The sequence below is a fragment of the Ambystoma mexicanum genome, chromosome 9 (genome assembly GCF_040938575.1).
Source record: "Ambystoma mexicanum isolate Mex_15411 chromosome 9, UKY_AmexF1_1, whole genome shotgun sequence".
Taxonomy (NCBI): domain Eukaryota; kingdom Metazoa; phylum Chordata; class Amphibia; order Caudata; family Ambystomatidae; genus Ambystoma; species Ambystoma mexicanum.
In genome coordinates, this window is record NC_090931.1 from 248148719 (window position 1) to 248167836 (window position 19118).

A 19118-nucleotide genomic window follows, 5' to 3' on the forward strand; every position below is an offset into this window, starting at 1 on the left:
ATCCTGAACAAGGGCAAGAAAGCCATCCCGTTCCTCCCCTTCGGGAATATGTTGAGCCGCTAACAAAACACAATTCAACAGGGTGTGAGTGAAACGTGCTAAGGCACACACAGAGTTGGCTGCTTTCAAAGACATACCCCCTGAAGAAAAGACTTTCTTCACCCAACCATCAAAATGTTTGTCGCCCCTATCAGGAGGGATGGTAGGGTATGACGCCTGTTTTGCTGGGGCCGTAGCCACCTGCGCCACCAAACTCTCCGGAGTAGGGTGCATGTACAAGTAGCCGGGGTCGCCACTGGCTGAGTGGTACTTTTTCGGCAACGACTTACCCACTGCCGGGAGACTCTCCGGAGCAGTCCAAGCCGCCGCCACCCTTCTTTGCAAGGCCATATGGAATGGCAGTACCGGGTCAGTTGGTGGACCTTGGTCCAAGATATCTGTCAGGTCGTCCTGCAGAAAATCCACTGGTGGCGCAGACCACCCCAAGTACTCCGTCACCCTCAACATGAGCCGCCGGTACGAAGACTCGGCGTACGTGCCGGACTCAGGCCTACTGAGCTCGACCTCCGGAGAGGTGTCCAGACCACTGGCGTCGTGCAAAGACTGACGCAGGTCTTCAATCTGGCTATGACCAGATAAGAGGTTGTCAGGAACCTCATCAGGAACCAAACCTTCCTCAGACCCTACATCCACCTCAGAAGTATAATCAAGAGGCTGGAATAAATCCCTGGATGAGGGCACAGAAAAAGGCACAACCACATTTTTGGACTTGGCCAGAGCCTTCCTCTGGGTTTCCACCGGTCTCTGGGGTATTTCCGATAAAGCCTCCTCGAAAGGCGTCGACGGAATCGGTGTCGACGTCGAGCGTGGCGCCGATGGCTTTGACACAGGCCTCGAGGCCGGTGCCCCGAGCGTGTCCTTCGACGGCCTCGGCGCCGACAGCTTCCTCGGAGGCAGAGCCTCAAGAGAGTCCCTCGACGGACATGGCGCCGATGTCATCGACGTCTTCTTCGAAGACCTCACAGGCTCCGACGGTCTCTTCTTTGACCGGAAGTCTCAAAATCTTCATAGGGACACAGGGTCTCTTCTTTGCACCCCACAAGAAATCATTAAACATCTTCCCCGCCTCTCTCAAAATCTTGCTTGGGATTGGAAGCAGAGATAGTGACAAACTGCAATATTCATTGGTCGCCAATGGCTCATTATTTTGGGTCAATTGTCACTGATTCCAAATACGTCATACGAGACGAAATACTGGTTGTATAGAGCTTTGATAATGTCCAAGAAAATGGAAGAGTTCAGATAAGCTATTGCACGAAGAATGCACGCATGCTATGGTTTTATTGTCAGCAAAGGAAAAGGTGTCTTTCAAACGAAAAAAAACTCACTTATAATGCAATATGAGACCCATTTAATAATTTATGTGTGAGAAGGATTTTACATTATTATGTGTCTTTCTTGTTCAAGTTTGGCTCACTGTTTACCTTTATGTCCTCCCTTTCACTACTTGTTCTCTCTTCTGATTGTTTATAATGCCTGTTTTTCCTATAGATGTGCTGTATTTAATTCATATTTTGTGTTCATATATTGCATGTCTAGTCCTTGGTCTTACAAGACTTTAAAAAGGAAATTCCGATGTACATGGTCAGGAAACATGTTCCCACTGCCATCCAAGCTCAATGGATACAACTACACCTTGCTATTTGGGAAAGTGACAGAAACACTTTAAACGCACCACCCAAAGCATGAAAAGCCCAGTGACTTTCACTAGCACCCTACACATTGCTACAATCTCAAAGATGATCGTACATGTCCAGATAATAAATGAAAACATGAAAGAAAAGAAAATAGAAAGGGTAGCAAAGAGACCAAACATTGGTTGTACTTTATTTCAACAAGTGTGAATTAAAATTGCAGGGCTCTGGAAGGTTGATCCTTTTCGTTTGACTGTCCCCAATTAACATGTTCAAAACATTTGAATCTTTTCATTCCCAAATTATCAACAGTGATTTAAATAGATGTATATGTATCTTAAAGAAAGCTTTATTCTTGCATTTACGATATCACACTTCCAATGAACATTTCTCTGAATGTGTGTTCTCAGAACTTGAAGCCTGAGGAAAGAGGCTGCTCCACCCCTTCTACATTTCACCACTTGCCCATACACAAAATGTACAGTAAGGTATGTTAACTCTAAAAATATTGACTGTAAAATGCTGACTAGGCATACACACATTTCCCACTGCTTGTAGGCATTCTCACTGTGGCATAAGAGTTGTCAAATTCAAATTTCTGGTCCCTTCATACTGCACAATATCTGGAGATGCTCTTCTGGCAAAAATCTCACCACAATGAGTCATAAGTTGCGCGTGTTTCCATGTTCCTACTGCTACATGATTACCTTAATTCAGAGGGCACGGTTAGTAACACGTATCTTATCTTTTGCTTCAACTGTCCTCTTTCACTCATTAACAACAATTTCTGATTTGGTATGCCAACTACACCATTCATTGAATGACCAGCTATTCTCTGTGCACTTAATGCTGTTAAAATGTGTTTGCATCAAATCAAGTTATGTTCCAAGAAGGGCAACAGCAAAAGAGAATATCTGGAAAAATAAATGTCCAGGCTAAAATGCATTGGGTCAATGGCACCATTAGTAGACATTTCAGGTTTACATAGTCATTTAAGAAGCATATTTTGTTGCCCATCATATTTCTCACACAAGGAATCAGTAACATATGGAAGAATGTAAAATCATTGTCAGCTATCTTAGCCCTCGGGTAGCATTATTCGGAAACCATCATGCAACCATTTAATGAGGTAACGGATAAGACATCTTAGCACCAAAAATTAACAAAATAAAACACTTGACATAAAAGAAAAGGTGCTTACAAGCATCTCGCTGGTCGAGAAAGAGTATAGTCCAAAATGACTAACCAGTTTGTTTAAACACTATTACCAAAGGGCCTTTGAAGTCTGGAAGTGATTTCAGATCGAAAGGGGGAATACACACTACAAATATTGTTCTGTAGATTAAAATCAAAGCATGAAGGATGAAACTTGAGTCCTAGACTATATACACATCCTCACATTAAACATGTGGATTGTTGCTCCGGCATGTTATTAGCAACAGAAGCCACCTTGACCTACTTCCTCACACTTCCAAATCCTAGCAGCGCTGTTGAAAGTAGATGAAATAATGAATCCCCAGCTCAAACCTACAAAAGCAGACCATGACAGAGCTTGCTTTTTTAAACTGAATTTGACTGCAAATATGGCATTGAAAAGTTTGGTAACACATAGCTCTTAACCGAATCACACAAGCTAGTTGGTCAAAGCTTGATATACTATCAAGCCGGTGGCCAGACTGCTTCGATCATCTACGGGGATAGCCTTCTAGAGGTCAAACAATTCTGGAGCGGTTTTTCAACAAGCCAATGAATCTGCAGCCTCACTACTTATATCTAAAATGGTGCATTTGTAATGTGGAACACAAATAGATAAGCTGGCTTCCTGTGGGATTCAGGCACACTCATTTCAATTTATTAACAGAAGTATGGGGCAATCTAGTTGTTGGCCGATTAAGACATACAGTACTCAGTAAATTATTCTTTAGGCCAACTTTTTATCAATCTTCAAGCAGAGGTGGGTCGCATACAAATATTTCTTTGGTTACTTTCCCTAATTATGCACAAGGCTTCTGCAAGGGTCATACCCTTTTGCCCTTTTCCTTTGATTGGTCATTGCTTTTGGATGCCCTAATCCACAGTAGGCTGATTAATAAACAGTAAGCACAGACGTCTAAAAGACTATTTTATTCTCAATGTCGGCTCTTCTGTCCCCGAAATTACACAGTAGGTGCCAACCTTGGCAATTGGTCTGCACACACTACCAGAAAAGCCAGTGCTGCTCGAGCTGAAGGAAGGTAACCAAAGAGCAATACAGATCCATAGCCTTAGCTGCTTGATCTCCACGACAATGCAGTACCAAACATCTACCAAAAGTGCTATTAGATTTGATCTGAGCTTACATTGTAGCTGTCCCCTGCATCATCCATTCTTCCTTTCATTTATGCCACTCTAAGACAAAATGCAACTCCAAGTTGCCTTCTCACGTTCTAAGAGGCTTTCAATCCTCGGGAATCCACTTGGCACTTCCGCTGCATTGGAAACAGACCCAAAACAGCCAACACACCTTTCCACACTGTCCAACATGCCCTTGGACCTGATGAAGGTACCTTAAAGAAATAAAAAGATAATCTGTTCACAACGTTTATACAACACATGAGCAACAAGTGTGATCATGGTTGTATATTCTACAGTGTACACCAGGACAACCAACTCACATGCTAAAGGAAACTAGCACACACCTTCAATCACACAGTAATCAAAAAAAGCATTTATTCTGCTGAACCACCAAAACATATTTTGGGGCATACCCAATCGTAGGAGGCTAGTAATACTTCCCTTGTGGGGCATTTCTCAAAAAAAGTTTAGTTTAAAAGCTTGTTGCTTCAACAGGCACCATAGCCTGTTAATGACAGGGAAAGCAGGTACGTTATAATGCTCTTTATGCGTGGTAATGTTGGGGTAAAGCTTGGAATAAGAATGCTTTCAGTAGACGACAACAGAAGAAACGCTGACAAACCACACACAAAAAAAACTGTTTTAAAAGAAATAAATCCCACAAAGTGTATAACCATTGAACACGTATTTGAGCCATCATTGTTAAGAAAGAAAACAACCTCTTTAGAGTTTTTCTGATTTCTTAATGGACATAATGCATACATTGGGCCTCACATTAGTTTCTTAGAGAAGCCTACAGTGTACTGTAATATAAACACACTCATTTAAAGCTGGCAATTAGAATGGTAGGTCCATGGAGAGAATGCTATTGTAGTCCTTCAGATCTCAAGAATACCATCAAGGGAACAGTTGACACATTGCTTACATTTTTTACATGGTAAAAAATGGAAATTAAAACCCACTATAACCAAAACACATTTTTATAATGTAGGCGACGCACAAACCAATTGGTTTTCATAACTAAGAATCCCTACAACACCAACCACCGTTTCCCATTCACTAGCTGAGCAATTCAAAGCTGTAGACGCTCCGAAAGTGGCACAAGGTCAATGCAACTTGCTATTTAACCATTCTTTCCTTGGGGGGCAGAAGGGGTAACATGGCACAGGAAATACAAAAACAATTACAGGCACAAATCTTTTACACACACTATAAAACACCATTCACATAAAAACCTGTGTTCCAAACTCACAAAGATGGAAAGAATTATAATTTTTTTGTTTTGCAAGATTTCGGTCCATACTTCTTGGCGCAACAGAGTAACAAATGCCAAGGCAGGGTGTAATTGGCGACTTGTGACAAAGGAAATACAGAAAGGACATACACCAGGCCAGATAGCAGAAAAGATCCTGACATTCCCTGTGTCAAGACGAGCACAAGCGCCAGACAAGGCGACTAGTTCCTTTGCCACTCAATGTCCCAAAGTGGCCTTCTGTTTGGAAGGAGAAGGGTGGGGTGACGAAAACCTCTCAGATGAAGATGAGCCGCTCAAGGTGGTCTGCAGGTACACAGTCTTGTGAAAAAGTCTGTTGCTGAGGAAGACAACCAATGAGAAGAGGCGCAGTTGAAAGTGGCTGCAAACACAAAAACATATGACACGTTATATAATTATAATATACAGAACATTTACAGACATTCAAGTCCCTAAATCACTCCTTGAAAAATGCCTAACAAACTGAACGAACAGGAGACATTCTAGCCAAGAAATGCCCCAGAAACCCTCATCAGATGTGTAAACATAGAAAATAGCACTAGCTTCATAAAACCCCGCGGTCCTACTTGACCACTACCACCATACCGAGACGTATGCTTCCAATTAAGTGAAATGGGAGTGCCCCTTAAAACCAACATGATATCTTTTTGTGTTTTCTGAATTCCTTGCGAGCGGGACTTAATTTGTATGATCATCTTTTTTGGCAGGCTGCCTGTGACCATTTTTTTTGCCTTGAACATTTGTGGATGGATTTGTGTGTTTTTAAAAATGTATGTGGACGTATTTTAAAGTGACTATCTCTGAGGAATGCCACGAGGTGGTGACGTTTTTTATCAATATTAATATTAAAATGTACAGAGTACCACCAGACAGGGGTATCAGAACAGTGTATAATACGAACAGATACAAATATTAAATAAAACACATAACACAAAGTAATTAAACAGAAACTAATAAGCACATAACGTATTGTTGGGGAGTACAGCAACATTGGAGAGCACATCCAAAGCCCTTAACGTGCGCAAAAATATAAGCTACAAAAGTCACTATGAAAAGGCACACAGTGTAAAAGCAAGCAGTCCCATATAAAGAATGCTTTCCTGCATAGGCCCAGTGAGGCACTAGTAGCCATGCTTCAGTAAGCCATAATGCATATACCTTATAGACGAACATAACCGTGTGTCCTTAAATAGATACATCATCATAAGTGCCCTGAGGCCCACGGGTTAGTGGCGCTATACAAGACTTAGATAGATAGATTATTTCACATTAGTTAGGTTAACATATAAGAAGTATTTATAATGATAATGAATGACTGAAACCCTTTACATTAGTTGAATACACAGTATATGTAGGCCTCAAGATCTGGTTAGCGATCTCTGAAGCATGAAAACCCCCACCCCCTCAGGAGAAAACATCAGCCAGACCTGTTCAGAGAGACGCACACATCCCAAGTTGCAACATCCCAGAGCAAAAGACTGAATGCCATGCAGTGATTGTTTAAGGCAAGGGTGGGTGAGCAACATCTCAGACCTGAATTGCAGTAGTGAGGTCATGAAAGAGCAACAAAGATAGATATCAGACCCTAGAGCTAAAGGACAGGACACTGCACACTGATTTGTCAAAACACATCCGTTTAGCCAAGCCTGTGTTCAAAAGAGATAAAACAATTTATGTTCCTAGGACCTAAACTTATCATAATGAAGTTCACAAGCTAGTAAGAACCAAAACGAAGCAGTGAGGAATATGCTCATTGAGACCAAAGGATCTAGATGCAACAATGCCCTCTGTAGGATAAATCGCACTAACAGAGCTCAAATTGCTAAGAAAGAAGTCCTGCTAAGCACCATTACACACAAAGTAGACAAAGACACATATGCAAATGGTTATTTCCCTTCTGTGAAAGTGTGCTAAAGTGTGGCTGCAGACTCTCAAGTGGGAACCTTGCCAAAGATCAGGTCATTTAGCCGTGTTCGTTCTCGCAGAGCGATGCCTAGGACAATTTTTTGATTGTTTAAGGTTTCCTAGGGTCATCAAGATGTGGACCCCTTGCTCAATGTGCACAGAGAAGAACAGCTCCACCTCACTGATGAGGCCGAACAAGACTGAAACACATGTCTGGGGTTGCTGTTGGTACTCTTGTTCGGAAGAGAATTGCCATAGCATTTCGTACTGTACAACCCATGTGGGTGGGTCAAAGACTGATATGCAAATGGATATTTAACTTCTGCGAAAAGGTACAGTGAGCTGAAGTGTGGCTGCGGACTCTCGGGTGCGTACCTTCCCAAAGAATGGGTCATTTAGCCGTGTTTATTCTCGCAGAAGGGCGCCTATGACTATTCTTTGATTACACAAAGTAGAATTGATTAGGACTCCGATTTTTATGGAAGCTCACACAATTCTCACAGCATGTACATAGTAATAGTAACGACAATGTATGAAACTACAAGTTATATAAGCACACACACAATATATATATATATATATATATATATATATATATATATATATATATATATATATATATATATATATATATATATATATATATATATATATATATATATATATATATATATTTGTCAATTTTTTTTCAAGGAAAAAAACTTTAGCTGCAGGGACATTAAGGTGAGAACTTACCACAAGAAAGCCCCTGAAATTCAGCTCAAGCCATCTTAACTTTGCATCCCGTTATGCAGCCTATGACCACAATGATGACATCACAGATCACATCACGGATGACATCACTAATTACATTACAACAGTAACTTACATTGGGCATCGCCTTCAGCCATGGTCAGTGTGCAGGGCCAAATATATTTTAACACATGAAAGAGTACTAGTCATGGCCTTCAGTTATGGACTGTGGTCGCAACCTTCAACCATGTACACTGAATATTTTAAAACACTAACAGGCTACCAACCATAGGTTTTGACCTTTACCAGTGGATACAGTTTTCAACAGTGTCCACTGTACATTTTATACACGGGTAAGGAACTAGCCATGAACTTTAGCACAATACTGGCCAGTGGCCACAATCTTTGGCTGTTCCCACTATATATTTGAACATATAAATGGGCCACTAGCATGGCCTTTGACTGTGAGCAATTTGTACATCTTTTGGCCATGTCCGCCTTATATTTTAAAATAATAAAATGCAGCAAGTGATGGCCTTCGGCCGTGCCCACTGTGTAATTTACAACACTAACCAGTCACTAGCCATGCTCTTCAACACAAAACTAGCCAGTGGCCACAGCCTTTGGCTATGCCGACTGTATATTTTAACATATTAATGGGCACTAGCTATGGCCTTCAGCCATGGCCACCGACTACAGCTTTCAACGTTGCCCACTGTATATTTTAAAACCGTGATGGGCCACTAGGAATGGCTTTTAACCAAGAACATTAGGATTTTTTAACACTAACCGACCACTAGCTATGGCTTTTGTTACTAGCCAGTGACCCAAGCCTTTGTCATGGCCAAGTCCACGGCCTAAATTGTTATTAAGGTCATCAAACTTTTCATGAGCTAACTCATAAATCATGTTATGTCTAATTCCATTATTGATGTAATCAGTTATATGCAATGTAATTTGTGTTGTCATCAGTGATGTGATTTATAACGTCATTAGTGTTCTCATACATCGTGTAATTAGTGATTTCATCATTGTGGTCATAGGCTGCCCAACATGGGGCACAAACCTAAGGTGGCTTTAGCTGAATTTCAGGGGTTTTGTAGCGTTAAGTTCTCACTTTAGCGTCACTGTAACAAACGTTTTTTCCTTGAATTTTAAAGATCTTGTTACAATGTATTGCTCACCTTAGCGTCCCTGCAACTAAAGTGTTTTCCTTGAATTTCAAGGGTTTTGTTATTGCATAGATTGTAAGAACGCTTACACACCACTAGCATGGTCCTAATTACGGCATGGATTGGAGACCAGTGACCTTTCACCACAATGTCACTGCAGCTGTAAACATATCTAGGTTTTGAGAACTCCCAATGTTTTTAATTAATGTGAGATTAAATTATTTCCCAAGGATCACACACTTTGGTTAAGCAGCGCGCTATAAGACCCTTGTTTTATGGCTGGTCTCTTGGTGACTGTTGTCATACATCGCACAACCCCAACTAACTGCATTTAAGCAGCATGCAAAAGGGGAAAAAATTACCAGCTGCAAAAATGAGATACTGAGGTACTTTTGCCCCATAGCGCAAATCACAAGCTGGCACCCATGAATATATGCACAGTAAATGAACATATATCTTAAAGTGAAATACAAATGTAGTTCAATAGACCTACTCCTTAGACGAAAGGCCACAAGACGAAATTGCATTGAACTTTAAAAAAAAAGTAATGAAAACCAGAAAAATAACCTGAGAGAGGAAATGTTCCAATAAATATGCTGGCAAAGTATAAAAGGTTCTCACCTTTTAAACCAAGCTATCTGTAGTGAAATATTCCATGGAAACCAAAATTCCAATACGAAACAAGTTCTTTTGGTCTTGTGAGTAAGCTTCTGCACTGGGAACATGACAACCGGAGTAAAATCCTGGTAGCCAAACACCTGAGAAAGCTTGCCAACCTCAAAAAAAAGGGGTTGCGTCCACCCTCTGAAAAAAAGTTATGCTGTACACCCACGTGTCCTTTACTGGTGCCCTGAAAAGCAGTTACAATCAGGGGGAAAGAACTGCACCAGTGTCCAGGATTGCAAACTCACTTGCCACATTGTGTGGAAATACTCATGACTTAGTTGCCCTCATCATTTCCCCTCCTCACTCCCATGTCTGGCTTTTAACAATACTCTGCTTAATAAAGCTAACTTGAAAAGTACACATACCATAGAGTCACTCCAATATATAGATTCTTATAGAACTAGGTTAGGCAAAAAGTGTACAATTGTGGCATTACCTCCCACCCCCATCTTGACTGAGACTACAACTACCAGAATGCAATTCAGCAAAAGGCAAAGAAATGGTCTCTAAGAGCAAAACTTCCAAGGTATGACAGTAACACGGTTTAGAAAGAAATACTGTGGATGCTGTGTGTTATGAGATATGTAAAACTAAGAAAACACACTAAATTTGGTCCTAATAAAAGGGTCAGGCAAAGTCAGGCAATTGACCAGAATCACACACTCGCAACAGCCCTTTCTCTTCCCCACAGGGATTAAAGGTGGAGCACAAGAGCACAAGTCGAGCAAGGCAGATCTCACGACGTGAGAGCTAACTCAAAATGGCAATTCAAGAGGAGGAGAAACATGGCGCATACCGAGAGGGTGACCAGTAGAGAAGTGTCCTTGCCCTTTCCGACCAAGGCCCGTGAAACCTCTGCAGAAGGGATCATAAGACAGCAAGCAATAGCCAGCGTGTGTTGCATCAGATGTCAACGGTACACAAGATCCTCCTCCGCTGATGACCAATCCAGGGAGAGACTCTTGGCTCTGTGGTACCAATCTTGACTCCTAAGAGAAAGAAAGCCAAGCGGTCCATCACAGCTGGTGAGTCAAGGGGAGAGTCAATAAGAAACCGTACTGTGTTGAACAAAAGTAGCAAGCAGCTTATTTGAACTGTGAAAGGCTTAAAGAGCTATTGTTGGAAAAGCGAGAAAACCAGCAACAGAGGAGTCCGGCCCCACATGGGTGCTCATTCAGGAAACTCTGGGCGATTACCCGATGGTAAAAACTACCATAACCAGAAGCCCTTGACAAAAGGCAAAAAGGGGTCAAAATGGTCATACAGGGGTTTTGCAAAATCCTCCGTACAGTCGAAAGTCTTTGGCTGACAGATTTGTGTGAAGCGAAGGGAAGTGAGTCCTGCATGCCAAGAAATGAATGAGAAAGATACGAATGACAAGATTGGCAAGAGTGAACCCGAAGGAGGGATGCAGATAAAAGGGGGTGAAGTCTAAAGTCCTGAATTACAGTATGTTGACAAGAGTGAACTCGACCGAGGGCTGTGCACAGTGAACTGTTTAGCAAAAGTTGGCAAGAGTGAACCCGACAGCGGGATGCTAACAAAAGAGGGTGAGGCCTAAAGCCCCTATGAACAGTGTGTTGACAGTAAAGTGAACCCGACTGAGGGATGTCTACAGTGAACTGTTTGAAAAGACATTAAGATTTGTGAAAGGCCATCGTAGACCCGATAGAGGGAGGCCAAAAGACAAGAGGAATATGAGCCCGAAAGAGGGGGATCCTAGGGTGAAAGGCTGTCACCCAAAGAATATAAAAAGGAGAAAGCGTAGGAACGAGAGCCCTAGTGAACCCGGCAGAGGGAGGCTGAAAAAATTGAGGGGCCGGAGCCTGATTCAGAGAAACATGAAAGACCAGGAGAATTAGATTGTCCCCCTTGGCACTTAGCAGACAGGAGATCACAAAAGAACAGGGGAAGAGGATTGTCCCCCCGGCACTTGTGGAGATTCATTCAGAAAGAACGTTTATTGGATTATATTTTTTGAATCAGTTCCTGGAAGGCAAGAGACTTGACCTAGGCGGACCCGATACCTGAATCGAAATGGTTATCTCATGCTGAGAAAGCTCGAGTGTGTGCAGTGCTCAGGAGTCCCACCTTGTTCCTGTGCTCAAATCTTTATTGTAAACCTCATCCCACACTCTTTATGTAATTAGCTGTAAGGATTTGCCAATCGTTTCTTTTAGTATAGGCCTTTTACTTTGATAAGATGCCACATGGACTGCTATATTTTTCATTTGATGGTCGAAGCTTGCTCCCACCTTAGATTTAGGTTAGGCGTGTTTCCACCATGCATTTACAGTTTAATAAACACCCTTGAACTGTGATCACTTGTGTCTGTCTTTATTGTTGCCAACATGAGATCCTTACAATCAATAATGAAATTAGAAATAACAATTTATACGTTAGCTCATGAAAACTCTGAGTACCTTAATAACAATTTAGGCCCTGCACTTGGCTATGACAAAGGCTGGGGGTCACTGGCCAGCACAAAAGGCCATAGCTAGTGGTTGGTTAGTGTTAAAAAAATACCAATGTGCATGGTTAAAAGCCATGCCTAATAGCCCATCATTGTTTTAAAATATACAGTGGGCAATGTTGAAAGCTGTAGTCAGTGGCCATGGCTAGAAGGTTGTATGTGATATTATTGCATTTAAAAGACAGAACACAAAAAAGACCGATTTTATTCGGCCGTTTTTGTGTTGGTTTTTAAATGCAGCAATATGACATTCCCCACCACTCCCCACAGCCCCTCAAGATGACCCCTTCCCCACCCCCAACCTCTCTGGCCAGGTTTTATGTTAAACAGGGGGGGGCTTCACCCCACCCCCCCAAAAGGCCCCTTCCCCTTACCCCCCCTTCCCAGCACAACACACACCAAATCCGCAAACACTCACACAGACACACACACTCACCTAACAGTCTGCGCACCCTTGTGTGTGGCAGGGGCGGGCATCTCGATTTAGAATGACCGCTCTGTGCGGTCACAGAGCGGTAATTCTAAATCAATCTTTTTTTTTTGGTCCAGTGAAAACTATGTTTTCACTTAGGACGGCTAGAGGCCATCAATATGTTAGAATATACAGTCGGCACAGCCAAAGGCCATGGCCACTGGCTAGTATTGTGTTGAAGACCGTGGCTGGTTAGTGTACATAATAGAAAGTGGGCACGGCCGAAGGCCATCGCTTACTGCATTTTATTATTTTTAAATATACACTGGACATGGCCAAAAGATGTACAAACCATTCAAGGTCAAAGGCCATGGCTAGTGGCCCATTTATGTGTTAGAATATATAATAGTCACAGCCAAAGATTGTGGCCACTGGCCAGTATTGTGCTAAAGTCCATGGCTAGTGCCCGATCAGTGTATATAATATACAGTGAACACGGTTGAAAGCTGTATCCACTGGTAAAGGCCAAAATCTATGGTAGGTAGCTGGTTAGTGTTTTAAAATATTCAGTGCACATGGGTGAAGGTTGCAACTACTGTCCATAAATGAAGGCCACGACTAGTACCCATTCATGTGCTAAAATATATTTGGCCATGCACACGGACCATGGCCGAAGGACATGCTAAATGCCAGTTACTGTTGTAATGTCATCAGTGATGTGATCTGTGATGCCATCATTGTGGTCATAGGCTGTTCTAAAGGGGGAGTGAAGTTAAGGTGGCTTTAGGGGTTTTGTTGTGTTAAGTTCTCACCTTAACGTCCCTGTAACTAAAGAGGTGTGGGGTGTGCGTGTGTGTCCTTGTCATTGTAAGAGAATGAAGTGTGCAAGCAGTTAAGCCCCAGCACGTACGGTCAAAGGCATGATGGATGAAATCATGAGAAAGGAAGGACTTTGCAAGTAACTTTTCCAACAATGAGTTGCAACGTGGACTGGTGATGAACAGTTCATACTGGTGAGAACAGTAAGACGGTGCCAACCGGTTCCCGTCAATTGGCAAGGATGTAAAAGTTATAATTCCAATGTCTCAGTGACACATCTAACATAGGCGTGGGTTGAAACTGACTCATGCATTCACTACATGCATACTCCTCTTGGAGCAGCCAATTACAAGGCAAGCCTAAATGATACAAGTTACCCAATCAGCACCCTGGGAAAGGAAACAATGTCACATAGTCTAAAAACCTGGTACATGAAGTGTTACGTCCCTCAGTATATGAGGAAGGGCAGCGCTGCTTTAGAAATAAGAGTGGGAGGTCCTGCACTAGCGAGGACTATCATCCTCCCGCGGTAAGGTGCGAGAGGTAGAGAACATACAAAAGTTGCAGAACTGCGATTTTTTTCCTTTGCTTAGTTTGCAAATATATATATATATATTAGACAGAAAGAGGGACTGGAATCCAATCCAGGGCGCAACGGCACTCTGGCTGTGCTCGTGAGAAAAAACATCAATCTTCTTCACAAATCCACAACAGTCAGTGTTTTTCAGTGCAGCCAAAGCGTCCTTTATTAATTAAAAGTACTTGGACAAAGGAAGGCAGCAGCATTTTAAAACAAAAAAGAATGACGCGGGCTTCGTCTGGTGTGTAACATGGAGAGAAGACTGCAGTAATATAGACTATCATATGTAAGTCCACCTTCAGTGTTTGGCACTTAAGTGAGCTAGCTGATAAAGAAACAAACAAACAAGCAGGCAGCCATGTTGGAACATAGTGAACATTACTTCTGTTCTCTGTCAATGTTTGTGTAAAATGCTAACAGTTCACTCTTCTAGCTATTCATAAGGTCATCCCAGAACTTGATTATCCCAAGTGGGTTAAAACAGGATGGTTTATATGGATTTTTAAAATTTTTTAAAACATTTTTTTAAAAATTATACACATATCATCCGTTCAAATGGCCGACATTTTGAAATTTGCACATCGGGATGGTGGTTCTGCATTTTCTTTTGTGCTGACCAAGTATTCATCTTCCCAAATGGGTAAGTTAGCAACTTGGTACTGCATGATACAGCGAAGTGCTATGTACTTTTAAAGTGCAAGTTATAAAGCTTCGAATGATACATATATATTAATATGTATCAATATATATTAAAGTGCTTTGTGCTATGTAAACATAGATTAACTGTTCAATAATAAAGTGCTACGTGCTATGTAAACACACATGAACTATTCAATGATAAGGTGCTATGTGCTATTAAAAAGCATATTTAGTAAAAAACATATAATTCATATATTGACCTGGGAGGATGTGTGTTACCCTAACGGGTGCCTCAATCGGTCTAAAAATGTGCTGTGTGTACTTAAAAATACTTAGGCATCCTATAGCTCAAATAGTTCTATTAGCACATTGGAGGCTGTATGTTGCCCTCGCGGGTGCCTCTACAATATAAGTTAACCAGCCTAGGTAACGGCTTTCAAAACAGAAACAAAAGGGGATTTGTGATGTTATACCATAATCAGAACATGAGCTATTTGTAAGGCCCAATTGATTGTATTGGGACAGGGGAGGATGTGTGTTACCCTTGCGGGTGCCTCTACAATATAAAATGACCAGCCTGATAAGGCTTTCTAAACAAAAACAAGAAGGGATTTGTGGTATTATGCCATAATCAGAGCATAGACAGTTTGTTACCCTGGCGGATGTCTGGCTCAAATCAAACACTAGAGTAGGATCACTGTTATAATTTAGAAAAAAGGGGGGACAGCAATGGTAAGTACTATGACTGTGTGTTACCCTCTCCTATTGTTGAAGTACCATCTCTAATGTGTTAAAGTGCATAATGCTATATATTAGAATTACTTTGCATAATAGGGAAGCAAACATGTTGAGATAAATAGCCAACAGTTTCACAAATAGAATCACTAAATGGTTAAAAACAACGTAGGGTTACAAATTTAGATACAAGATGTTGAATAATACAATCATATGTTAAAATCTACATGTTTGAAGCATTGTGATAACAGTGTTTTAGGCATAAAATGTATCACATTATCCCTTTCTTGATCTCATTAGTCATATTGATAGGATCCCTACAGTCCAAATATATTCTTAAAATTTCCACAGAGAGCACATGTTTTAAAGATGATGCATTTTGTATACTAATGACAGCAAAGCACTTAGTCTGTAAATGCATACCAATCTCTCCCATTTTCCAAGAAAAAGTGCATGTATAAAGCTGTGATTAAAATATACTTATTGGAAAAATCAATAAAATATAAATGCAAATAAACTGCATTCTGCTGAGTAGGTGTCCAAATCGTACATAGTGTACTGAAAACCTTCACTTCTTGTGTTTTCGTACACCGCTTACAGAGAATTGGAAACTGGTGGAAAAGTTTCACAGTCAAAAAACCTGGCAAAAACGAAGATATACATGCAATATGGTATAATACTCATGAATGACATAGGGTTTAAGATTCCAGGAATACATACATACGATTGTGACCTCTCGGATATTTGGTGTTAAAATCAACTATGTATCTTGATTCCATTTGTCTCAATGTCTGCAATCTGTCCCCTCCTCTTGGGTGGATTCCCACTGAATCAATGATAAAATACTTAAATGAACTAATGTCATTATGGTGAGCCTCTTCAAAATGTTTGGCAAGTGGGTAGGACATATCGTGATTCTTGATTGCACGTAAATGTTGTAGTATTCGTAACCTGGTTTCCAATTTGATGCTACCAATGTACCATAGATTACTTGTGCATGCAATCAAATAAATAACAAATTGTGTAAAACACCTCAAATCTTGTTTAATCTTGACTTCTTTCTTAGTTCGAGGATGTAAGAAAACTTTGGTGTCGATTCCATGGCGGCATGCTTTGCATTTGGCACAGGTGTAAAAACATGATAGTTTTGTGGTTAACCAGGTATTAGTGTTTGGTTTGGGCGATTGAAACATACTGGGAGATAGTTTTGTTTGTATAGACGGTGGTTTCCTATATGTTGCAGTGGCATGCAACGGCAGATGAGGGATAATATCAGGATCTCGTTTCAAAAGATAACAATGTTTGTTCAAGATCTGTTTGGTTTCTTTAGCTCCAGAATTGAATGTAGTAATAAACCTAAGTGAGCCATCTTCATTTGGCTGATCTTTGGTCTGTTCTTTAGACATGCTGTTTTTGGCCAAAATCATCTCCTGGGTTTTATTATAGCTGCGGTCACAGGCTTTATTTATGATTCTTTTCTTATAACCTCTCATTACAAATCTGGCCACAGTCTTTTTAGCGTTAGTTTTCCATACTTCGTTTTCACTGCAGTTTCTCTTAATACGCAAGAACTCACCATAAGGGATACTATCTTTGAGACACTGTGGATGTGCACTTGTGGCATGTAAAAGTGTATTAGTACTCGTTTATTTTCTGTGCAACTCTGTACTTATGTTGTTTCCAATAACTTTCACCTTTATGTCTAGATAGACTATTTCCGTCTTGCTGTGATGTTCTGTAAATTGGAGAGTCTGTTGATTTTGATTCAATATTTGAAAGAAACTGGTCCACTCCGTAGCCGTCCCGGATGATGAATAAATCATCAATGTAGGTTTGCCACATAATAACTTTGTCTGTATGTTCCTTCAAATGATCATTGGAGAAACGTTCTTCCTCCAATACACCCATATATAGATTCGCAAAGGTAGGAGCTACTGCTGTGCCCATTGCCGTTCCACAAATTTGGTTGTAATATTTGGAATCAAACATGAAAGCGTTGTGGGTCAAAATAAACGAAAGCATATCCAAAAGCATAAGTGAATGTTCTCGATAACTTAGACATCTGGTTGACAGAAACCTTTTTACAGCTTGTATGCCCTTGGAATGTGTGATACAGGTATAAAGAGACACTACATCCAGCGTAACCAAAAAAAGATTGGGTTGCCAGGGAATGTTTACTACTTGATAAAAAAATGCTGTTGTGTCTTTAGTGTAGGAAGGTAGAGTTTCCACAAAGGGGAACAGAAAGTTGTCTACAAACTTCGAGGTATTTTCCAATAAGGGTCTGGACATTGATTTATGAATTTTAGGTATGAAATATATAATTGGAGTTTTGGGATAGTTTTTAGTTAAATATTGTTTCTCTTTGATTGAAATGAGTTCCAAATTATACCATTTCTCCAACATTGTGTCTTATTGTTCTTTGTATTCCGGATATGGGTCACAGGATAATTTGACGTAATTACTAATGTCATTCAGTTGTCTTTCTGCTTCTCTTTGATAGTCCTTGGTGTTAAGGACTACAACATTGCCACCCTTATCTGATGATCTTATTATGATAGATGTATCTGCTTGTAGATTTTCCATAGCTGTATGTTGTAATTTAGTTAAGTTGTAAACTGTTCCTGGTCTAATCGCCAATTTTTTGAGTTATATATATATATATATATATATATATACATACATATATATACATATATATATAGTATTGAGTGTGTAGAGGAGCAGGTTAACGTTTTCTTGCCAGTTCCTGCCACCCCACCACTGCTATATTGGAACAGTCGAAGAAAAGCCAAAGATGGGATCCCCTGTATCGTTCCTATACCGCATTGAGTGTATGAGAGACGTTATGCACTCACACAGCTATACTGAATGTACCCTTGAACTGAAAGTGTGGAAAGATTTCGCATGGAACAAAGTTACATGGAAGGATGTCCCCTACCAAGATGTCAGAATTCATCTGTGAGCATCATGGACGGATGGTAAGGAACAAGTTACTTACCTGTAACTGTTGTTCTCCAGCATGGGTCTGGCATGGATTCACATGCTCATGAATATTCCCCGTCGTCAGGCTGGGAATCCTCGGTAAAGAAAAAACCAGTATCAGTTTTGTTTCTGATCTGTCTTTCGTAGTAGTAACCAATCACTGATCTCTGCGTCATACTGACCATAGCCAATGACTGCCATCTCCCTAAGCCCTGCCTCTGGCGGCCATCTTCAGATTTGGTAGCACGTGAAGTGGCAGTATGACCAAGTGAAGAGCCGCAGAGGGGTAGGCGGGAGGGTTCGCATGTGAATCCATGCCAGACCCATGCTGGAGAACAACAGTTACAGTTAAGTAACTTGTTCCTTCTCCAGCATGGGGTCTGGCATGGATTCACATGCTCATGAATAAAAGAATACATAGCAGTACACACATGCACAACCACGGGAGGTGGCAACAGGCTCAACATTAAGCAATACAACAACTCAACATTAAGCGTCTCTTACCTTCTCACCAGGCTCACCTTAGGCGAACAGGTTGCGCAGCACTGCTTGGCCGACCCTGGACTCCTCCCTGGAATCCCGGTCGACGCAGTAGAATTTCGTGAAGGTGTGCGTCGACCTCCACGTAGCAGCCCTGCAGATGTCCAGCAGGGGCACATCAGATAGGAACGCCGTGGTAGCTGCGATCGCTCTGGTGGA

The 19118-nt window shown here is 41.2% G+C and overlaps 1 protein-coding gene across 1 annotated transcript in view; it reads right to left on the reverse strand.

The window, feature by feature from the left end:
- Nucleotides 1-1857: 1857 nt before the first annotated feature.
- EI24 (EI24 autophagy associated transmembrane protein) overlaps nt 1858-19118 on the reverse strand; it is a 512064-nt gene continuing 494803 nt past the window's right edge. Inside the window, exon 11 of the mRNA XM_069614548.1 lies at nt 1858-5662. Coding sequence (XP_069470649.1) covers nt 5500-5662 — 163 coding nt within the window. The 3' untranslated portion in view covers nt 1858-5499. The remainder of the gene's footprint in view (nt 5663-19118) is intronic.